This window comes from Trachurus trachurus (assembly GCF_905171665.1).
Source record: "Trachurus trachurus genome assembly, chromosome: 24".
NCBI classification, from domain to species: domain Eukaryota; kingdom Metazoa; phylum Chordata; class Actinopteri; order Carangiformes; family Carangidae; genus Trachurus; species Trachurus trachurus.
The window spans coordinates 28,745,739-28,770,930 of record NC_139910.1 but is presented as its reverse complement, the minus strand read 5'-3'; the positions used below and the strand labels follow the sequence as shown (position 1 = coordinate 28,770,930).

Sequence of the window (25,192 nt, the reverse complement as noted above, 5' to 3'; positions counted from 1 at the left end):
GGCTCTGCTCCACCGTTGTAAAAATAGCTTGCACCGACAATTAAAAGGTAACAAACCTACTCCTATAGGGATTATGGCAATGGGCCAATTTGCCAAAATGTTGAACTATCCCTTTAAAACCTTGGTGTGAGAGAACTAACGGATCAAAAGTTTGTTCACATTTTGATTGACGGATGTAAGTGCTCACCTTACTTTGGCTTTAACCCAGGGTGAGACTGGTTTCTCTCCACACTGAGAGCCTTAACCAAAAAGCATCTGACTGAAACTACAGCTCCAATGCAGCGTCTATTGTTTTGTTTCCAACTCAATGTGAATGTGCCGAGGCGCTCCAGGACGAAAGCTATCTAACTGTCTAAATACTTAGACTATGGGCTGTACATATGAAAGGGCACTGACACACACCATCACACATGTATAGATGCTCAGCGACAGGGCTGCAAGGCCAGGCTGTACCAAACTCTTGGGAGGTCGGAACAACCGTGGCTGGAGGAGAGAAAAACATTTGTGCCTTTGTTCAGCACATTAACGTGCAGGCTGATGCTCCGAGCCGGCGCTGTGGCTAACTGAGCCGTCCACACAACACATCACATCACTGACACACGTACACTTCAACACACACTGCTATTGCTTAAATTAACCTCAAGCGTACATCAGAAATAATGGAAAACCACTTTCAGTTATGGAAGAGCAACTTTTTCACATGTGTTTTGCTAATGCATCCATATTCTCAGAGTATTACTGGTGTGGTCTTATAGTGGAGCTACTACACTAATGTACGTACATGTTAATCACAATCACTTCCTCATGGTTGTACGCCTCCAGTTGAAGTTTACGTTCATGTCTGTTACTCATAGATAGGCTATATGTAGTCCATAGAGGGTCTCTGATTGGTTCTTATGAACCAGAGGAGGAACCAGGAGGTTTTTACCAGCAACCCAACAACAGAGACGTCCACAAACAATCCAGCTGATAAAACCAGTAGAAACACTTTCACATTAAAATCAGTGATTCGCCAGTTACCCTTCAATATCTCATCCTGGCACGTTTCTCTGGTATCTTAAGATCCAGATATCTGAGGACTAAAACTCTTCACCCAGTTCAAATCTATAGCTGAAAATGTGTAAAAAGAACTTGTGGCTTAAAACTAGATAAAAGTCTGTTTGAAGTTCTGGCAGGAAACCACCAGCACATGCACATAGGGAACAGGCAATCAAATGATATGTCCCATTACCATGACAACAGTCATATATAGAGAACTATTGGAGACATTTGGGATCATTTAGGCTACATTACTCTACAACATACTATATAACACACGGGTCTGGACATGTTTTAGAGATTTCATTGTGGAAAAGTTCCATGTGACAACTTTAGGTTTTCTGTCTTTATGTTGATCTAGACTTCTGACCACCAGATTCGGATCAGTTCATGTTTAAAGGGATAGTTCACCCAAAATTGAAATTTCACTCATTATCTACTCACCCTCATGTTGACTAAGAGCTGTGAGAATTTTCAGAGTCCTCCGTGCCTTCTCTGAGTTAAGGGGGGGTCCGCCCAGCAGTATTTGTCCATATAATGGTTGTCAATGGATACCAACTTTCTTCGTCCAAAAGGCACACCAAAAAACATCCAAATACCTCCATGCTGCTCGTATGTAATGTCTGTCTTGTATTGAAGCCCCAAAATGCGAAATTGTCCCGAAAAAATTAAATAAATCTATATTTCAAGCTTGTTTGTAGCGGATGCTCCTCTTCCCGGTTCGTCAGAGGAGCTTCAGTTTCAGTTTCAGTTTATTCAGTTTATTCGATCAGCATTCCCCCCCCCCCCCCCCTTCTCCACAGGTAAAATTTACTAAATGTACACAAGTGCTTACTGTACATGTGATGAGGGGTGCTGATCGAAAAGGTGTAGGCTGAAGCCTAGGCTTATTATGCCTACCCTTTTTACCAAAACAAAAAAAGAGGTAAAGAGAGAGAAAAAAACAAAAACAAAAAAACAACAATCAATCCAGAAACTATTCCAACAAGGCAACTTTTACATTAGAGTTTAAATCAAACAAGCATTTGGCGCTCATAACAAATCTATATATTCTTTAAGTACCTTGGATTTAAACATTTTCTTGAAAATAGAAATCGAGCTACACATTCTTAATTCCTCATCATAACTGTTCCACAAATTGACACCTCTGACGGAAACACAACGCTGTTTTATATTAGTTCGTATTTTTGGTTTTTTATAGACACCTAATCCTCTCAATTCATAACGACTCTCTCGAGTTTCAAACAGCCTCTGAGTACTGCAACAAAACATATGGTTATGCACTTTAAACATAATTAGAGCCATTTCGAGCTTCGAGAAGCTTCTGCTACAAACAAGCTTGAAATATAGATTTATTTAATTTTTTCGGGACAATTTCGCATTTTGGGGCTTCAATACAAGACAGACATTACATACGAGCAGCATGGAGGTATTTGGATGTTTTTTGGTGTGTCTTTTTGTTACGAAGACAGTTGGTATCCATTTGCAACCGTTATATGGACATGCACTGCTACGCCGAGACCCCCTGTAACTCAGAGAAGCCACGGAGGACTCTGAAAATTCTCCCAGCCCTTAGTCCACATGAGGGTGAGTAGATAATGAGTGAAATTTCAATTTTGGGTGAACTATCCCTTTAAGTGAAAGTAAACACTCGTACCAAATTTGAAGATATTTCTGCCAGGCAATAGTGAGATATCACATCCACGAGAACAGGACCAGCGGACGACAGCCCATAAACATAATGCCTGTGGCGTGGAGCCATAAAAAGGTGGTTTAAAAGCAGGTGCGGCGGCATGCAGCTCAGGAAACGGGCTGTGACGGATGAAAGATGTACGATGAGAACGGTTTGTCACACCGCGGTTAAGCACACAGTCAAAAGCTGTCTAAACACTGCACACACATCAAGAGCTATTACAATCAATTAGAGAACGACAGAGAGAGAGAGAGGGATGAAGAGGAGTAGGGAGGGAAAGTGAGAGAGCAGCATGAGGCACCTGTAATAAGCTGCTGCCTCTTTTAGCAGCACAGATGATGTGAGGGAGGAGAGGAGGAAGAGGGGGAAGAAGAGGGGGGAAGATGGACAGAAGGAGAGAGAGAGAGAGAGAGAGAGAGAGAGAGAGAAACAGTGCTCATTCGTCACATAACTCACCACAGTGTCCATTATAAAAGCCTAAGTGGTTGACTGAGCCTCCAACACGAAGAACCTGACTGTGACTGATAACAGCAGCTTGTGGTGACTCTGCACTAAGTCATTTATAGAAGTTATAATACTCTGATATTTTTTAAAGGTCCCATATATTATAACAGTAGCTGTCCATGTCTATATTTGATCGTAAAGCAGCTCTAGGTTCTACTGTATATTCATACTGTGATAGTATCAAAGTGATCAGTCCACAGAGAAATACATACAGCTGACATTCAGAATGAGCCGTCAGGACTTCTGTAACTTTGTGATGTCACAGTAAAGCAGCAACTGCTACCTGGATCCGCCATCCAACCACAAAGAAGTTTGTTTCTCTGAGTGTTTCCATGAAATCTGTTATATTTGTATTCAGTCACTCAGAAAACAGTGAGCCAATCAGAGAGGTTCAGAGCCTCGTCTCTCTCTCTGAGAGGAGGCTGACACTGACCTCTTGCTACTAGAGCTTCAGAGAGAGGAGATGTAAAACTGCACTGAGATAGATTAAATCATCTTATAGATCAACACTTCAAATAAAACACATTTTACCTTTAACAGAATTATGTGCTTACAGTTAAATATGTTTTTGTTGTGTGAATATTTGAGTCTGATGGCTTGAAAGCAATGGACCAACCATCAGTGGGAACTATTGTTTACCATTTTTTAGACATAAGGCTACTGTATTATGTCAAATAAACAAATGATTATGTGTAACCATTCACTGGCTTTCTGAATAAAAGCATAACCATTTATTAACTACAGAAGTGAGCCAAGTTATGATGGGGTATGCAATCACTTAGAACAGGTCATTCTTTGTGATTGAACAAAGAGGCCAAGTAAACATTACAGTGGCACAAGGTCAGCGGAGAGGGCGGAATGATCCTAGAACAGGATGATAGGAAAATGATACACAACTCAGACAGTCTGTTCCCTCCTGGACTGCACCGGGTTTCCTTACTGTGTATAAATTACAGCCCAGTCATCACTCATACTGGTCAGCATGCAGGACAATATCAGGCTGATGTATAGATCTGGCTCCAGCATTTATCCCACTTCAGCAAAGATACATGTATGGGAGGAGGTGCACTGGGAAATGTCATTTTAATCCTTACCTAAAATAAGGAGTGATTTTAAAGCAGAAGTAAGCGATCCGGTGGTTTTGGCTAACTTCCTGTCAGCAGATGGAGTTAGCAGTCCCCGCCCTCGTCCCTACGTCACCACATTCACGTGCATCCCTTGGCTGCACACACAGAGAGGACCGCCCCTTTATGCCGTTCTCTCTCCTCATTGGATAAAGGTTGTAGGATACAAGGAAAGTTTTCTCCTGGGCTTACAGCAGAGCAGAGTGACTGACAGACCCGTGTTTCAGACCAAACCTCTATAGAAGTGATTGCTGTCGGAAGATAGAACTATTTAAGACTTATATTAACACAAACATTCCGCTTACTTCTGCTTTAACTGATGTCTGCTTAATTTGTTGTCTCTCCCGGCTTACACATAATACAACTTTCTGCTGAGGAAAGTCATTCAACTCATCAGACTCTGCAGCATTTGGCGAGTGCACTTTCTACATGAGACATGGTGCAGTATTGGATACCCTTAATTATTCTTACTTATGTTTTTAATATATTTATGCATGTGTGTGAACGTGAGTGTTGTTTTTGAGGCTGCACAAGTAACTTTATTGTGTACTGCACAATGACAATAAAGTCTTTGCATTTGAAATAGCTACATTTAACTGGCGAACATGAGTTGTTCTTTTCAGTTTAAACAACTTAGAATTCATGATCTACTTTACTTGGAAAAATTTGAGGCAATCGGTTCCCAAAGTTGTTTTAAGTAAAGTCAACAAATTACATTTTTCAGTGCGAAGACTGGATGAAGACAGGGACGCTGTCTGATGAGTGTTGACAGGAACAAAGGCAGGAGAAGGAAGAGATGGAGGTGAACAGCAAGGAGTCTCCTCTCCCCTCAGGCCTGATGCCATCTCAGGTTGTGTCAGCAGAGGAGGCTGCGGGCACAGGTGGCTCAAATGCCACACACACACACACACACACACACACACACACACACACACACACACACACACACACACACACACACACACACACACACACACACACACACACACACACACACACACACACACACGTGCCTCATTAAACACACAACATAGTCCCACATAGTCTGACTCACCAGACATGGACTGTGGATATGAAGCTGCAGCTCTGCTCCTCTTCCGCTATCTGCCCGTTACTGCTTAAAGTCACCTTCATCATAAGAAACCACGGCGACCACAGAGCGGCGAACTACACAGGGATTGTGGCAACTTTTGATTTGGATTCAGATCGTGCAATCACACTGTCACCAAAACAAGCACCAACAGTGCTTCATGGGCTCAGAAATACAAACACAGCAGCACTGTTTCCTTTATAGCCCTTCACTTATTTGTTCAGGGCCTTTACATTTGTACGACCTTTGGAAAATTTATGAGAAATATACTTTTTTTAACCAACTGATAGATTCTGTAAAAAATTAGAGCTGTAATTGGTTATAAAGAAACAATACAGCACCGAAAACAAACTGTTCTCTTCTACTGATTCATTCAAATAAGTTATTTTTTGTTTTGCTTTACATCATTATCTGATCATAATAACTTGATCTGATTAAAATCACAGAACCGGCCTCTCCAGGCAACAATGTTCAAACTGTCTGGTTCACCTGAATAGCCCAAACATGAGGCAGTTGAGCTGATCCTGCTGGTTGGTACCAACTTGTTCAGTGGAACAACTGACATTAATAAACTTCGTTCTTTGAGGTTCAAAAAGGAAAAAGTTTCATGCTCAGAAATCTTCAGAAACTGTTAACACATTTTACACTGTCAGGACAAGCTACAGAAACCATCACAAGCTGCTGCTGCTGCTGGTTGAACTGGATTTTAGTACTTAGTAGTTACTCCTATAGCTATGATGTCAAAAAACCAAGAGAGCAAAGATCTGGACACTTTGACCTCTGATTTGTCAGTATCAACACTGAAACTCACTCAACAGCTCATCATCTACTCTGGACCCCCCCCCCCCCCACACACACACACACTTGTATCTTGGACAGATCATTTCTGCCTCTCCATCATTTTCATCCAGTAACATCAACAGTGTCTTTAAATGACCCTATGACACACTCACTCAGCATCAGCCCTCCTCTTCAATTAAAGTAAACAGCCCCCTCTCCTGTGTGTGTTAGATCATGAGGCCTGTCAGCACTCCTCTTTACCACAGCAGCGAGACAGAGCAGAGCAGTACAGAGCTGACTAGGGAGAGGGAGAGAGAGAGATTTGATCTTCTGTAAGTGGTGTTATTTTATTTTCTCTGTGGTTATTAGCAAGTATGCTGATTCTATCAAAATAAGAGCATGATGTCAGTCAGACGTTCTTCGACTATTAAAACGTTACAAATTGTCTATTTGAACTAGTCGTACGGTATTTGTTTCTATCCTGATCCCAGTGCATCTCACTCTGGTCTTATTGATGTACACCTAACTCAAATTACACCTTTAAGGTCTAGTATCCATTATACTATATCAAACTGAATGTGCTTCCGTTTTATTTTCTACTGTCACTTCTTTTAACCAGAACTAGACTGTGCCACGATGCCTGGAAAGACAAGAAAATATGTATGAAACATACAAACAAAAAACTTTTATCCGGATAAACATCAGGCTTGTAATGGTTGTTTTAGGTTGAAGATTTATTTGACATTGTTCACATGTATTAGTGTAGATTATATTTGGTTTGGGAAGTGTTGATAAATACCATGCCAGCTCTGTAACAGGCCGCTGTTACAACCAGAAAAATCCTCCTGAATGACTCAAATGAATCAGTAAAAAACAACCTAGAGATCCATCTCTAGGTTGTGGAGAGAGGGACAGAGAGAGAGACTTATCTTCAGGCAAAGTGAAGACAGAGGAAGATGAATTGTTTTGGTGCCAGGCTGTATCCCAAGGTGAGTGGAGAACAGGCGGGGACGACAGCAGAGAGCGACATAATGAGACGGTAGACAAGTGAGACGCAGATACAGCAAAACACAAGCGGAAAGAGAAAGCGCTGAGGACGGAGACTGAGAGAGAGGAATGAAAGAGGACACAAGGACAGGAGGAGGGGAGGAAGACACACTGGATCAGATTGAAAAGCTGATGGTAATAAAGGGAAGCAGCTAAAGGGTCATTACACATTCATATACTGCCTGAACACAAGCGTCCCCGGCGGTCTGGACAGAACAAGACAGAGATGATCAGGTGACAGCGAGGTCTGTGTGACCCCCCCGACACACCCTCCTGCTGAAACACAGACGCGTTGGGGTGTCAGGGGACGTGAATGGCTAATCAGCTCCATATCAAATAACAAACAGGTGCGCCAAGACTGCTCATAAGACAGCCATAACAATGGTGCAGTTCATTCTCCACAAAGGCATCATGACAATATGGTTCACACACACACACACACACACACACACACACACACACACACACACACACACACACACACACACACACACACACACACACACACACACACACACACACACACACACACACACACACACACACACACACACACACACACACACACACACACACACACACACACACACACACACACACACACACACACACACACACACACACACACACACACACAACACTGCTGACCAGACCACAGTGCAACAACAACAAAAAGCAGCTTTGGTCTGTAATACTTCTGACAGGATGTTTTCAGGTACAACGAGTTGACAACAGAGGGTTTTACATGAGGGTGCAACTGAAACTCATAACGTTGAGCTGAGGCTGATGTGCTGCTCTGGCCTTTGGTTTTTCCTCTCCTTGATGAAATCTTGACCTGAAACTAAACAACATACAGTCAGACTGAGCAATGACACTTTGATTCTCATTCCCATCTCTAGTGAAGCAGGTTTTTCTTTCCACTCGGTATCGGTAATTCATCTGGTATGACATAACTCCTCCTTTGTTGGAGCAAAGTTAAGACTTCACCTGCCAATGGTGACATCATGCCAGTGCTGCAGGTGAGACGTGACAAAACAAGGAAATGAATGGAAGCAGAAAATACCCGTACACAACATGAGCACTAAGTCTATAGAGTCTGGGAGGGGCGACTTCTGTTTCAACCTGTTTCCAGGTCAAAAACAAAAAAAACTACCTTGATCAGGCATGGGCAACTCATTCTACAAAGGGCCGGTGTGGCTGCAAGTTTTTCTTCCAACCAAGCACCAGACCTGACCTGTTTGATTAATTGATCTGAGTCTTTAGACGGCTGATTGGTCAAATGATGTGCTCTTGATAGGTTGGAACAAAACCTGCAGTCTGACCTGGATCATCTGAGATCAGAAGGAAACTAAACTAAACTAAACTAAACTCCACACAGCAGAGAGGCAGGCTTCTCGTTTTTAGCTGATGCTGTTGTTTTAATCCGTTTGAATAACAAAAGGTGACTAGAGGCAGATATTATCAGCTGGAAGGAGTTAATGCTTGACATGACAAAATCTAAAACAAAAAAAGCTGTGAATTAGCTCTTGTCTGAATCTGCAAGTGAAACTTTTATCTTTGTGGTATCATAACGTAAAGCTCAGCGCAGCCTCAGTTACACAGGCTGAAACCTGAACACAAGTGGATTTCATAAGGGACTCAGGAGGATTCAGGTCAGCATCTATTGATGTTGAGACTGATACTGGGCAAAGACCATCTGCTGTGGGTGTGTCCACTAGTCAACACTACTGGGACCTTAAAAAAACACACACACACACACACACACAGCTGAAGACTAAGTTGTTGTGGACTGGCTCTGTTTAGAATAGGTCTGCTGTCTGGAGCAGGACGCTGCTTCACAGTACAAACCTAACGTCAAGATGAAGTGACAGGTGTGGACAACTGAGGAGAACAGTGTTAACTAAGACGGGCACTGAGGAAATTCAGACCTCCTCCTCCGAGTCAAACAACCTTCACCAGGCTTCAGAGGAAAGTTTTCATTTCATGGTAAATCATCCAGATCTGACTAAAATGTCAGAGATTAGGCTCTGGGCAGCGCTCTGTCACTCCACTCCTGTTGAAAAACATGACCACCTTGGCAGATAGTACATGTGATACAATTCAGCTGAATCCTACTCATTTCAATGACAAACCATTTTTAAGCATAAACATGACTTTTTGACTTATGGTGCCTATAGCTCAGTCATTACTAACTGTAACAATGGTTCAGCCACATCAAAGTGTCAAACAGTTGAGAAATGTTGAGAAAAGTCAACACCGTCCTTTCTGAAGAGGAAATGGAGTGAGCAACTAACACATGGATACTAATTATACTGTAAACTAATGAATTCAATATGAATATCCTGTTTGTATTGTTCTACAACTGAAGGTTACACAGGGAAGTAAAGTGTGAGGTTGTGTGCGTCCAGTCCTCTCTGTGCGACAGCAACAACTCTGACTTGCTTGTCATTTGACCTGCGCTGCTTTTGTTGTCCACTCTGGACAATGATGTCATTGTTGCTGGGTGACCTCGTCCTGTCGGCAACATGTCTGACAGTGACATGCATTAGGAATGCTAAGTTTATTTTATTTTATTTATTTAAAGGTTTAAAGATCAGGGACAATGCACATTAATAAAAACATTTAAACAAATGTTAACGTGCCAGAATTAGCCAAAAGGCAAGTGAACACTGTAGCTTTATAAAAGAGGGAATATCTCACTGAGCAAATGAAAACATATATCACTAATTCAGCCCTACTTACTTCCTCTAACACGCAGACACACTTGTAGACTTAATGTGAACCCTTTGTGTTCACATAAAGCTACACAACACGCTGCCCTCACAAGGCTCACAGCATCAGAGCAGCAGAAGGTGTTTACCGCCTCAATCAGCGGGTGACATTTTTTGAGGTGTTTGTCTGCATGACTTTCAAGTAACGATGAAAAGGCGACATGTTGGGATGGAGGTCAAGTCACGCTGAGTCATTTACATACGAAACAGAAGAACAACACACACACAAAAACACTGAAAATGGATTCATGTGCAACAAAACAGGCGGCATCTTCTCCACAATCAACACAACAGATGCTGGGGTTGCTACAGTAAAGACATCACCATCACAGGGACATTAAACAACTCCCCCATCGTGAGCACTAACGCGTACGTTTACAAGAACCCAAGGGAACAAGTCTGCAAAGAGCTTTTTTTCCACATGTTTCTTAGCTGCAACTATTTCAGGAAATCAAACTGCAGCAGCAGTGGAGGAAGCAGCAGAGGTTACCCACCACCTCATGGAGGGATGAGAGTCCTATCCAGTAACAAAGACAGAGAGAAACTCCCTTTGATTGGACTCAGAGGAGTTCAACAGCCGCTGCACTTGTATAAATATAGAAGCTTCTCATCCGGTGCGAGAGGCTTTTTTAGACAGGGAGCTCCGAATAATGAATGAATAGATGGATGGTGCTAAAAGCTGAAGCTTGTTTGTGAGGTGAGAGAGGGCCTGGATGGACAGGCTGAGACTGGGAGAATCCTTGATCACACACTGGCTTCTCTGAGGTCCCTCAGACATTGTATCGTAAATGCTAAATCTGCTATACAGGTGATAACACTGAAGCTAAAGGAAAGGTAAATGTTTTACACAGCTGATTAAGTCTCTGTCCGCCTGACATGCCGACACAGCACTTTCTCAATCCCTTTTAAATCTCGTAGTAGCCCCCGACCGCTTGTCAACCGCCCACTGAAACTTACGAGTCACGAGTCATCTTGGCATCAGCGACGGCTGAATCCTGCAACTCCACCAAAAAGAAAGTCTGCTGTTGGAAGCTGTTTGCTCAAGTCTCCACTTTCTCCACAGACTGGGCAGAGTGAGCAGCTGCTGGACCGGCTGCTGGACTGGCTGTCTGACTTCAGAGTGTGTGGTGGGGGGTGGGGAGTCCACCGGTGTTTAGACGGACAGGGACAGTGGGGGAGGCCCCTCCACGCCCACCCACCTACCCCAAGGCCCCATCTCCACCCACACTCACTAACCTCACTGGTGCCAGGGTTAAAAGTGGAGCTGAGTGGGTGGGTGGGGGTGCAGTGAGTCTACAGTTGGGTGGAGGGGGTCATGAAGAATGTCTCTCTGCCCTGTCCAAATATAGATCCCCCCCCTGACCTGCACACATCACCGGCCTGGATTATGTGAAGGATTGTTAAGGCCAATGTAAGGTTTAGTCATAGTGAAACAGATGTTACCATCTGTTACCAAAGAAGGAAACATGTCATCCTCAACAAATGATGCCATTGAGAAAATCAGTGACATCATCCCTCCAGCTTTCAGCCAAATCCAAAGTCATGTGTTGAAATGTTGACCTACATGGATGAATTCCATTCAGCTGCTTCAGTTTCAGGCTCCTGGTTGGTGCTGACTCACTTTCCACTGTCAGGGTTCACTGGGACACTTGAGCAGAGCACAGCCATTGTTAATGTTATTGCAAACATCTGGGACTTTTCAGCCAAGACCATTGAAAATGTCTGTGATGAAGAAAAAGGCCTACCCTGTAAAACATACCCATGAAATCAACCATTATTTCATGTGTTCATGTGCACAGTGAATTAGCATAATGCTACTAATGCTGTGTATCCAGTTGAAAATTACAGTAATCAAAGAGTTACCGTAATCAAATAATCAAGGTGCCACTGCAGGAAATCACAGCACGCAAGCGTTTTAATGTCAGATTCACTAGAGGTGGTTGATTGCATTTTGCAAACAATACATGAAAATGTAGCCCATCCTCCCTAAGGTGTGATGACCCCCATCCAGAAACCCAGCATGCTTTATGGACTGGAGGCTTTATGCCCACCGTCCTAAGGTCAAGGTCCTGAACATGGTCAAATAAGACGATACAGGCAGAAGGCAGATAAATATATCTCCATTCACTTCTAGTGGATGATGATTGATCATGTCGGTAAAAACAGATACTGCCTCGTAGCCAAGGAAACCCTCCAATGAACACCAACTGTGTGGCACTGGCATCAGAAGAGCAGGACATGACCAATCAGTGGAGGTATTAATAGACTTGCCAGACAAGCCTCCCTCCGTTTGGCTTTGTTTCTGTTGGTCCTGCAATGTACATGAAGCACTGGTGACGGCCAAGAGACAGTTCACTTACTGCCAGCTTAACAGGATCATATCAAACTTCCCAGACAAATGCAGCAAACAAACAATGTGAAGTAAGCACAGATGGGGAAAAGCTCTTGAGGCTACTTCCAGTAATGACTGGCCACAGGATCAACTCTACTTAAGGATGATGCTTTTTCAGTTGTGTCTCAAACTAAGGCTGTATTCAGACCTGTGGCTCGTTTGCTTTGTTCCAGTTCAGGGGTTAAAATGATACAATTGTTGTATTTTTCTTATGGGCCGGTTGTGTTCACAAGGTAACAGTCCCAAGTGGTCCAAAGTTGTACACAAATGCCATGTGCGAACCAACTGTTCTCTCATTGGTCAGAAACCTTACCCAGAAGGAGGAGGAGGTTACCCAGGAAAAACAAAAACCATGAAATAGAGGTCTCAACAGGGCTGAAAATTAAAACCCGACCCAGTCCAAACCCAACTTGAACCCAGCTCAAAAACAAACAAAAAACAAACCAATCTTTGGGGCTAAACGCTCCCTTTTTCAGAACAACTGCTCCAAACGAGCCAGGTCTGAATATCCTAAATTTAAGTACACCCAAGATATTTATCAACCCAAGAACTGTATTTCAAGATTCTCATTGAGATTAAAGATAACTTGTCCACTACCCAGAGCTCCTCTTCCATTTTGGTTCTCTTGTTTGATTGTAGACACTGCACAGTGAATGCAAGTGCAGCTACTATTTTAAATACCTCTGCAGTATTTGAGATACAGTTGAAAGACACGAGTTGCTACAAGCTGCGTTTCCCATTAACATGCTGGCAGCTCATTTCCTGCACTGCTTCAAATAGGTCAAACGATAAAGTTTGATGACCAACTATGCCACACTGGCATTTAGAGAGCTGGCAGCCTCAAAGGCCTTCATTCAGAGAAGATTATAAAACACCCTCTGTTACAGTTGTGCAGATGACTACCCATCGCCTGCATATAATCAGAGTGCCATGCACCTGTCTAAACATCAAAGGTAAAATACATTCAAATGGACTGGAAACAAAGTGGAAACAGTGGTTGGTGAGGTACTGTCCAAGTTGCTTGTGGAAGGCCCAAGTGAGGAGTCATCTAGTACCAAAGAGTTCTTCATGTCAGTCCTTAAAAAGACGTTAGAATTTCAGTTGCACTTTTAATAACTACTTTCAATTTATAATTATTAATTATTAATTAATGATGCTGATTGCATCTTGCTGGTATTTATTCTTTAAATACTGCAAAAATATTTCTTCACAATCAATGTGTCAACTGTACCATTTACTCTGTCTTTCTATTGACTTGTGTGCAGATCCAGGCAGTCCCTGGTGGCCCATGTCTTCAGCTGAAGCAGAAACTGTTGCATCCGGTCAAACCCCAGTCACATAACCACTCAGTGTACGAGCAGCATTTGGTTGGCCAGGTTCCAGGTGCCATGGGACAGAATGAGGCCCCCTCTCACAAGAGCCATTGGTGCTGGTAAGAGGCCAGAGGAAGAAGATCACAGACATCTGCTGAAAGTCAGTGTCGATTGCACTAGAAAGCACTACTAGAAACTGACACGCTATGACTAAACAGCATTGGCAAAAGCTATTACCCACAAGTATCCAGGAAGCTTTTTAGACAGAACTCAGGAAGTAGAAATAATTGGACGTGGATACTTCAGTTTACTGACGCAGCTCAAGACCAGAATTGAGTATGTCAACAGAGACAACACATTCTCCCATCTGAGGAAGTCTGGACACTCCACTAACCAGTGGAAAGTGCTAGAATTGACAGTTCTGGGTGTAATAGTTGGCAGCCACAGGAGTTCCCAGAGGGGGAAACATCAGCATCACTTGAGGAAAAAAGGACAGACGTGGATGTGCTAAGTCAGGAGACACTCATTGGGGGGTCTTCTTTTTCAGAAGACATCAACACCAGGAGCACCAATATTTTAGATTGGCTCCTGTCAGATTCAAAAGTCCAAATCGTCTTCTCCGAGATAGCTGCATAAAGAAAATAAGCAATTTTAAGCCATGGAATGTAAAGGGGGCATGCAGTTATTCTCTTCTTTCTCTCCCATCCATCTGTTAGAAGTTACTCAAAAGTTTAAAAGCAAGTGCTTCAACAGATTTATGTTTGTAACATTATCATTATTTCCCTCCAGCTCCATCAGTATCTCCTCTTTTTCCACTGTGTTCATTCACTGTCTCTGCTCTGCTCTCCTCAGCTCACCTCAGGCATTGATGTGGTCTCTATGGTGATGTGCTTTTCATTCCCTTGGAGAGGAACAGGCCGAGTGTCCGACTGACAGGATTAGGGAGGCACGGAGCAAAATGTGAATGTGTGTGTGTGTGTGTGTGTGTGTGTGTGTGTGTGTGTGTGTGTGTGTGTGTGTGTGTGTGTGTGTGTGTGTGTGTGTGTGTGTGTGTGTGTGTGTGTGTGTGTGTGTGTGTGAGCATGTCATTGTGTATGAGCTACACACCAGTGATGAAAAGATCACCTCAGGTTTTTTCCATTTAAAGCAGAGCGTGCGCATGCAAACCAATACTTTGTATAAACCAACTTCTCTTTCCACTGATCTTTAAATCCATACTTGTTATATATGTTATGTTTGCATTCTTTGGGGCTACATTAATCATTGAGGAAAGTCCACTATCCTCTGCCATGGCATCCTTGTGTGGTTCTGGAGCTGCACGAAAGCCGAGAGGAAGGCGCTACAGAGGGTAATAAAGACGGCACAGTCCATCACCAACACACAACTCCCCGCCCTCGAAGACATCTACAGGTGCCTACAACGGGCAAACAACATAATAAAAGACTCATCACATCCAGGAAACCACCACTTCACACTTTTGCCGTCTGGAAAGCGCTACAGATGCCTGAAGAGTCGCACATCAAGACTCCAGAACAGTTTTTATTCCTGTGCCATCAAAGAGCTGAATAGCAGCCTAAAGAACAGATAGGCAACAATGGGTTGTGCAATCCCCAGTGGGCAATATGCAATATCCTTTTTGTGGACTTGTGTTTCTATATGCTTTTATACTTATATCTTATGTGATGTTTTTATGGGTGAATTTCGTTGAATTCTTTTTTTTTTCAATGACAATAAAGGCAATCTAATCCAATCTCTAGGGGAGTAGCCATTTGTCTATTACTTCTGGGCACGTAGCACCACTGGCTGTCAGATGTCAGAATACACTCTGCACCGATTACATAACACTGAATGAAACTGTCCATGAGCACTGCATTACAAGCTGGACGGTTGGAAGCTAAATGACTTTTGTTTCACCGTTTCATTCATGCAGAGTGAACATTATTGTACTGTATTCAGTTTACTCTAATATACAGTTTAGCTTAGCTTGTTGTAAACTCGCTACCAGGTGAAAAAGCTTGTTGGACAACATCACAGTCATGATTATTCATGTATTGAGAGTTGGTCACTTGAAAAGCTAGAGCTCAGCTGATTAAATGGTACACAGGATCGGCATAATGAAATATTGTAACCAGGTTGTAAACCTGTGATAAGGTCAATAAATGGCCCGTGTTTATGGGGTAGTACAGTAGAGTTCTAAAAGGGATAGTTCAACATTTTGGCAAATCCCTTTAGTCTTAGGAGTATAGGTTCATTACCATGCATCAGCTGTTTTGCATGAATTTCCCTCTAAAACAACTCTGTCTGGTAACGTTGTGTTATTATCTCATAGTGTGGTGAATGTGCAGGTCACAACTTGTCCACCAGAGCGTTGTGGAGTTGTTGGATTGTGTATTTGATGAGTTTGATGAGGGAAACCAAGAAATCCCATGAGCCTCCGTAGCGTAGCTCTGAGCAGCTCACGGTTCTGTTCCGCCATTCTAAAAATAGCTTGCACCAACAATTAAAGGTAACAAACCTACTGCTATGACTATGGCGATTATGGCAATGGGCCAATTTGCCAAAAATGTTGAACTATCCCTTTAACATTTTTTTTCAATTATGTGTTAATACATTTGTCATGATGGGCAGTTCAAGTAGGCTGCAGGTCAAAGCAGTGTTGAGAGATATTCTAATGTGGAGCCTGAAAACCACTGTCAGATTTTTCTTCTGTAGCTTTAAAAAGTCTGTTTGCTGTGTTTTCTGGTCTGTTTTTGTTGTCAGATTCCCACATCGAGTCAGGCCAAGGGGATTGCAGCAATTAAGAAATAGGTTATGTTCACTTTTAAAAATATTTCCTGTAAATTTGTGTCCTAAAGGACAATTAAGCGCTGCATGAAGCTCAGTAATTATGTCCTGTGTGGGAATTAATTTCTAGGGCTACACCATGTTTAGACCCGTACAAAAATAATTCCTCTCAATCATCACTTTCTGACCCAGTAGAAGTGTGTGGAGCTGAATTTAATCTGTGGTGTTTCTATCTGCAGAGACTTCCACCCATATTCTCTCTCTTTCTTCCAATTTTACTGTGACCCCTTCATTTGCCCTTATCTTTTACTTTTCATTGACTTCATCTTTATAGACTGATTTATCATTACAACACAACAAGCCCTAAGTAAACTCACACATACAAATGCACACATTTCTGCCCAGGATTTATTGCCTGACTAGTTGAACATGCTGTAAAAGGGAACGACACTGACTGTACAGATGTGTGTGTGTGTGTGTGCGTGTGTGTGTGTGTGTGTGTGTGGGAGGAGGTCGTGGAGGGGAGTGTTATGAGAAACATAAAAACACAGATCAGCCGGCATCATGCTGCTGACTTGGCTACGTTAAGTGCAATATGAACAGCCGACACTGGCTGCGGTTTGTAGCGATGCTCTGTTGCTACAATAAACACCAAGAGCCCCATCCATCAATCGAGCGTGTTCCATGTGGACACACCACCAGACTATGAGTGGGTGAAGGAAGGATCAATGTCATGATAGAATTTCCCATCCGCAGAAAGACCACAAATCAACATTTCCCGTGATGAGATGATGAGAGAGGGGATAGGATTTCACCTGGAAGATGCTCCAGCTATCCCTGATGCTTCATTATTACTTTGAGGTTTTGGGTTTTCTGGCACAGACTCCACAAAGTGAAGCAGAGACCAAGGGGGCAGTTGTCGAAGAAGTGAAGCTCACTTCCGCTGCTTGAGAGATGAGCAATAAGGAGCAGTGGATGAGATGAAATGAGCTATAGGGAGCAGAAGGAGGTTCCATTCACTAAACCTCTGACGTCTCATTTAAAATACAAAATACTACGAGCAAAGTAACAAAGTGAAACTTAAAGGGATAGTTCAACATTTTGGCAAATTGGCCCATTGCCATAATCCCTATAGTCATAGCAGTAGGTTCGTTACTTTTAACTCATTGAGTGCCGCGCTCCTTTCCAAAGTTTTAGTCAAGTGTACCGGCAATTTAGACCATTTTTGACGATTTTTGTAGAGCCATAGTGTATTCTATATTATTGCCACCAACATATACTGTGGCATTTGAAAGGTGAAACTTTCAAAGGAACGGACATGCCTCCGTTCCTGAGAAAAGTCAAGCTAAACATGGCTGGGTTTCACCAAAATCCCTCCTTTTTTTCTAGAAAAGGAGATTTTGTGCCTGTCGCTCTTCTGACACTCGCATTTCTGGATCAAAGGGCTCGTGTAAGATAAATATATACAACAATTGTTGTTCTATTCACAAAACCACCATCGGGGGCGGGGGGGGCGCCACTAAACAACAATAACACAGACGCACCGTGCCGTGGCACAGCCTCTCGCCGCGGAATGTGATGGTCTCTGGGCCCACCGGTGGTCGCGGTCCTTCTGTGGTACGGGTCGGTGATGCCGGTCTGCTTTGGCCCAGAGACCATCAGATTTTACCGCGGGACGACCTTGGGGAGGACACGGTGTTGCTCCAGATGAAGACCGGGCGGGACTGTCGGCTGAGAGCTTCCTGTTTCAGCTCCGAGCTGCTGGAGCCTCGCGGGTGAGAGCGGAGCAGCTGCTGCATCCACATGCAGAACTCGGTTTGCAAAAGCCGAGTTATGATAAAAAACTTCCAGATCGTGAGCTGTCATGAGTTTTTGATCGTCATCTATTTCAGTTTGATGAGGGAAACCAAGAAATCCCATGAGCCTCCATAGCATAGCTCTGAGCAGCTCACGGCTCTGCTCCGCCGTTTTAAAAACAGCTTGCTCCGACAATTAATGGTAACAAACCTACTCATGGCAATGGGCCAATTTGCCAAAATGTTGAACTATCCCTTTAAATCTCAAATTTTGCACTTTTCAGAGGGCAGAGCAATTTAACCTTGGATTAAACCATGGTGGGCGGAGCTTGGGGTGTGGCCAAGGTTGGTGTCCTGTGACATCACAAAGTTACAGAAGTCCTGACAGCTGGTTTTCAGGCTCAGCTAAATCATTTCCCTGTGGACTGAGGCTTTGATACTTTCACAGTATTAAAGCAGAAGTGAGTGATATATTTGTGTTAATATAAGTCTTAAATAGTTATATCTTCCGACAGCAATCACTTACATAGAGTGTTTGGACTGAAACACGGGTCTGTCAGTCCCTCTGCTCTGCTCTGAGCCGAAGAGAAAACATTTATCGTATCCTACAGTTTTTATCCAATGAGGAGAGAGAACGGCATGCAGGGCTGTGTGTGCAGCCAAGGAACGCCGTGAATGTGGTGACGTAGCGACGAGGACTGTTATGGTGCGTTCAAGGAAACTCGTATTTTTCCGACCGTGAAGTGGTACCAGTTCGATCTGGTACGAGTTCACCGGTCGGAAGTTACGAGTGGCCGTTATAGTGACTTTCACCGGTAAAACAGGTCGGAAAAACACGAGTGGGTTGCCTGGAACGCTACAAAGTCGTAAGTTGTGACTTGAAGCTGTAATTTACGATTTCAAAAGCCTGCCTGGAACGCAGCATTAGGGCGACCGGATCACTCACTTCTGCTTTAATACAGAACCTAGACCTGATTTATAACCAGAGACCATGTGCACATCTACCTTTATATAATACAGGACTTTTATACATATGTTATAAAAGCAGTTTTTTTCCTCAGACGAAAGACTTGGGTAACTTGAGTTCTTGTTTCTTGGTTTCAATTGCAGCAAGATCCGCTGCAGCAGACAAGCACCCAACGTCTATAGAAACTTATTATAATAAGTTTATATAAGTTATATAAGCTGTCGATCCATACACTCAGTTTGTTCCAAAAAGCTTTAAACTTTTGCCCAAATATAGCTAAATCCACAGCTTCTGACGCAGCTTTGGGGGCTGATGCAACATGAGAGCGGTGCATTAGCCGTTTTCTGGTGTTTGGAACATACTGAGCATAATCAAACACTGAGTCAGGAGCAAGAAATGTCTCAAAGGCTTCGTTCTTTCCCTTTAGCCTTTTATCATCTGCAACTTTATTGAATACATGTGGTGCTTTTCCACCGGCCCCCAGCAAATTACATGTTTTAGTCACACACAGTTGCATCTGTGGCACGACTGGTGCTCCGCCGTCAGCCGCGGATACTTTTAGAGAGGAACTGGTTCTGCAGACTCACTGTTTCTGCCAGCGTTTTACCCAGTCGCACAGGGCCCAAAAACGTCCCGCCAGCAAATTCCTTCTTTACTATCAACACTGAGCTGCTCCAATCAATATTTTTCATATAAACAATGGAACAAATGAAAAAGTGCAAAGTGAAACTGGGCAGTCGGAGAAAAGACGCTGCCGTTGTACCATGTTTCCTATAAATAAAACCACACCACACTGTGTCTTTTCACTCATGCACAACTCTGAAAATCTCCCCTCAAGTCTCCATTGACAAAATAAAAGTCCAGTTCTCTACTGACTTCCTTCTCAGTCACGTTAGCAGAGCAGTTTGTAAAAAAAGAAAAAAAAAAGGTTTTGTCTCTGCCTCCTCCGTAGCCAGTTTGTGCTGAGCCTGTGGAATTCCTCTCACACAGGGGTCTGTTTGTGAGTGTGTGGGTGTTTTATTTAGGACTTTCAGGGAGCATTTCCTGGGACTGCGAGTGTGTGAGTGTGTGTGTGCGTGTGTACCCTCTGTGTTGCTGCCAGTCTGGTGAGGCCGTGCGGGCTGACGGCCTCTGCAGGCAGGAAAGATGATGAGCTACAGAAAAGAAGAGATCTAAACAGAAAAGTTGAAAGCTCCACAGCAGAGAGTGGACCTTCTCGTGAAAGGTGGAGACAACCCTGATGGTGCAACAACAACTCCAGGACGATGATGATGAGAACCACAGAGGAAATCTCAATCTGCATTTCAAAGATACGCCATCGGCTCCACTAACATACAGTATATGTAACATACTAACCACACGTGTGATCTCCAGAAGAAGCAGAGGAGGCTGTAATACCAAGCAGGAGTTCTTCTTGTTTTCTCCTTTTGGACAGAGCAACAAGTGTCCAACAAGACGACGTGTCTACAGCCGGCTCTGTGAGGCTGTAATGATCAATGTTAGAAAACAAAATGTATGAAGGTGTGGTGTGTTTTTTTTTTTTTTAAGTATTTTTAAGCCTTAATTGACAGGACAGTCAAAGAGTCCCATGTGTCGAGGCTATGGTCCTCGCTGCAGGCGACCCCAGTTCAAATGCTGTGCCGAGCGGTCCTATCCTGTGTGTCATCCCCCCCTCTGCCTCCCATTTCCTGTCTCTCTCTCTACTATCCTGTCCATTAAAGGTGAAAAAGCCCCAAAAATATATATATATGAAAAAAAGAAAGGGACAGGCAACGGAGAGACAAAGATGGGGTAAAAACATGCAGCAATCAGAGAAATCGAACCGCCATTGAGCTATACGATGCCCCAGAGGTGTGTGTTTTTATCCATAGGTCTTGTGCTGAGTAGGGACAACTGATGGTTGTCAGAAAAAAAGTCTTTGGTCTGGGACACTATATATATATATATATATATATATTGCAGGTTGCACGGTATACCGTTACTAGATTGGTACCGGGGTACTAACGCATTTAAAACGGTACCATACTGCGCTTAGATGGGACCGGTACTTTCATTCTGCGCCGCGTGAAGTCGCCGCATTGTAATTTGAGCCGCGAGGAGCGAGAGAGCGAGTCACAAACGAAGCAAGGTGCTTTTTATCATTACCGTTACAGCGCCACCTGTCCATGTGCCTGTGTGTGTGTCTGTGCGCCGCGCGCGAGAGAGAGACGGCCGCCACAGCCTCGTTAATAAGTTTTGTTTTTACCGCGGATCACCACTGGCTGCATGCTCTCTCTGTGTCTCTCTGTCTCTCTCTCTCTGTGAGTGAGTGAGCACGGCGAAGCAGCGCTACGCAGAGATGAATTAACGGAACGATATTGCGTTGATGGGGGTGGGGGGAACAGAATCAATTTGGTCTACATATGGGAAACAATAGGTGTATGTTTGAGTAACATGAACATTTGTGTTTCATTCTATAAACTACTGATAACAATTTCTCCCAAAAATTACAACTGGTCAAAATAACAAAAAAAGATGCAGTGTTTTCAGACCTCAAATAATGCAAAGAAAACAAGTTGATGTTCATTTTTAAACAGACATCTTTTAATTTAGGAAGAGTTCAGATTAATATAGATGGAATGTTAATCCTGCAGCAGCAGTAACTGTTTACTGATTTCCTGTTTTATGGTCCAAATTTTTTCTATTAAAATAAAGCCAATAATGACATTTTTTGTGTTCTCTTTTTATGTGGAAAAGTACCGAAAAGTATCGAAAAACATGTTGGTACCGATACCGGTACCAAAATGTTGGTATCGTGACAACACGTGACAACACTTGACATATATATATATATATATATATATGTACACAGCTCTGGAAAAAATGAAGAGACCACTCCCAAAATGATCAGTTTCTCTGGTTTTACTATTTATAGGTATGTGTTGGAGTAAAATTCTAATTCTTTTTTTGTTTTATTCTATCAACTACCGACAACATTTCTCCCAAAATTGAAAAAAAGAAAATGTCATTTAGAGCTTTATTGGCTAATGACTAAACTAGTCTAAACAACAAAAATATTGTCTTACTCAAAGTCTTTTCAGACCTTGAATAATAATAATAATGCAAAGAAAACATGTTCAATTCATATTTATTTCTAAACAACGCGGCAAGAATATTTTAATTTAGGAAGAGTTTATAAATCAGTTTTTGTGGGATAATGTCGATGTTTTAATCCCAGCAGTGGTTTTTATATAAAACCAGATGTGGTTCAGGTGATGACCTCATCAGTGTCTCATTAAGGAGAATGAGTTGTGTTTGTGTTGGTATTTAAAAAAGAAAAGAACAGAATGACTGTCATACATGTAGAGATGCTTTTAACAAACATTTGTGAAAGTGCTCTCTTATTTTTTTCCGAAACAAATAAGAGACCACTTTCACAAAATGTTTCTTAAAAGCATCTCTACATGTACGACAGTCATTCTTTTCTTTTCCTGAGTTAGAATATTCTTGCTGTGTTGTTTAGGAATAAATATGAACATGTTTTCTTTGCTTTATTATTATTATTCAAGCCTGAAAAGACTTGATATTTTTGTAATTTAGACTAGTTTAGTCATTAGCCAATAAAGCTCTAAATGACAATATATTTTTTTCAATTTTGGGAGAAATGTAGTCAGTAGTTGATAGAATAAAACAAAAAAATAACTGAATTTTACTCAAACACATACCTATAAATAGTAAAACCAGAGAAGCTGATCATTTTGGGAGTGGTCTCTTAATTTTTCCCAGAGCTGTATCTATATAGTATATATGAAAATCAATCAGTTCAATCAGTTCTCATCCACCATCATTGTTTGTGATGCATACAGCCATGTTTGTGAATGGGACCCTCCTACTGGCTCTGGTTCCTGCTGTCTCAGCCAACTCCAACGTCTTTACTGTGAGCTGTTAATTGTTTGTACTGGGGTTACTCAGGATTATTCTGAGCCCAGAGCAAAGACAAGTTGCTCTAAGTTTATTGTAGTGACAGGAAAAGACAGACAGATATGTCCAGTCTGATGTTTCGCTGAAGCGTAGGCTGTATGAAAGGATTCTTCAAGATGTCAAAGAGAATGAGATAAGGACGACTTTACGCCTGAGTCATGGTTTTCAGAGGATGAGGGGAATTCTGACGATGGGATTGATCCTTACAAGGAAAAGTGAGTAATGCTATTATGAGATTATCCAAATACTGATGGATTATGTCGGATACAGAGGAGGGAAATCTGGATTACAGATCTATTGTTTTTACACACTACAAGACCATTTTTAACATCCAATCAAGACAAACCTGCACTATACAGATTGAGTGTAACATGGTAAAGTAAATGTATAGTAGGTAAACTGACCCCACATTGGTGTTAAGTACAGTATGTCACGTGTCCCTGTGTGTCACTCTGGATGAGTTGTATCATATTAGGGACATACAGACAGAAAACAATCAACATTACTTACAAAAAACAACAAAACACCAATCAACACAGTGCGAAAGAACAGGTTTAACTCATACACAGAAGAAGCAAGAAACACAGAAATGTGTTTGTGTTTTCATGAGCTGCTTCCCTCTATTACAGTGCACCGAGATCTTTGTAGATTGACTGAATGATGATAATTAGCAGAGGTGTGCTGATCCTGGGATGGGCAAAACTTTGACGTTTTTGTGAAAAATGACAGCTTTAAAAGATGAAAACACAACGGTGTGGAAAAAGGGACAGTGTGAAAGTCATCACAACGCAGGAACAGGAAAATGTGAAGATAAGTCTGCAGGTGCACGAGGCAGAAAGACAAAAAAACAACTGTACGGCAAAGACCCAGCTGGAAGGTGTAGCTGACACAGGAGAGGTGATGCTCACACGCTTTACATCAGAGAGGAACCAGACACAAAAGTCACATATACTATGTCTACCACGCAACATCTGGGTAAAGGAAAAAGCCAGGGTTGCATGAGAGGAACTTCCTCTGAACTTGAGATAAAGATGCTCGACACGTTGCAAGGATAATGGGAAATATGGATTCCACTAAATATGGACATACTCTGGAGGCAACTGTCCTGCAGCCAGTGAGGAAAATCAAAGTGAAAAGAGGCTGGCTCCTACAACAGGACAATGATCCAAAGCAAACCTCAAAATCCACCATGAACCACTTTAAGCTGCTGGAGCGGCCCTCTCAGTCAACATCATTGAAAATCCTCAGCTGTATCGGAAATATTCTGCGAGCGCCTCAAAATATGGACAAGTGGGTGGAAATTCCTGAATCAAGACTTAGTGTGTCTGCAAGTTGTGCTATCGGACACAGAGGGAGTCACTCACTAAGAGATGAGCCAGCGCCACAATTCATCTTGAATGCTTTTTGTATCTTTACAAGTGAGAGCACGGATGAGGTTTGCAGGACAAAACAAGAGCTGTGCCTCGGTGTCGTGTAGATGTTAAATATTTCACAAGATAAGTGAAAGAAATGTTGCTGCTGCTACTAAAAGTGAAGTCAGGAGATCACTTGAGTGATTATGAGGAATTCTATGGCCATCATTGAGACCTGTGCAAAGTTTAATGAATATTCAGACAGTTGTTGTTGAGATTCTGCCTCCTTCCCAAGACTCCACTCCAATCCAAATGATCAAGAAAAGGTTTATTTGAATAAATAGAAATAACGATAGACTAAGCGAGCTTCAGGTTGGACCAAGGCCAAAACAACAAACAAAAGGAATCTAACTGAAGGAGGAAACTAACCTGTAAGGAAACAAACAGCGAGGACCAACCTCCCTAACTAAGGAAGAAACAGGAGAAAATGGTCCAACCCCTACACAAACACAATAATAAGTGTGGCTGGTTGGGTGAGAGGAAGGATGCACCATCATGGTATTTATAGCCACAGCCCAAAC

The 25,192-nt window shown here is 42.5% G+C and overlaps 1 protein-coding gene across 1 annotated transcript in view; it reads right to left on the bottom strand.

The window, feature by feature from the left end:
• The window catches only part of enah (ENAH actin regulator), a 126,280-nt gene extending 115,112 nt beyond the window's left edge, over positions 1-11,168 (bottom strand). The window contains exon 1 of the mRNA XM_084001158.1: positions 11,005-11,168. Coding sequence (XP_083857284.1) covers positions 11,005-11,018 — 14 coding nt within the window. The 5' untranslated portion in view covers positions 11,019-11,168. The remainder of the gene's footprint in view (positions 1-11,004) is intronic.
• Positions 11,169-25,192: the final 14,024 nt, after the last annotated feature.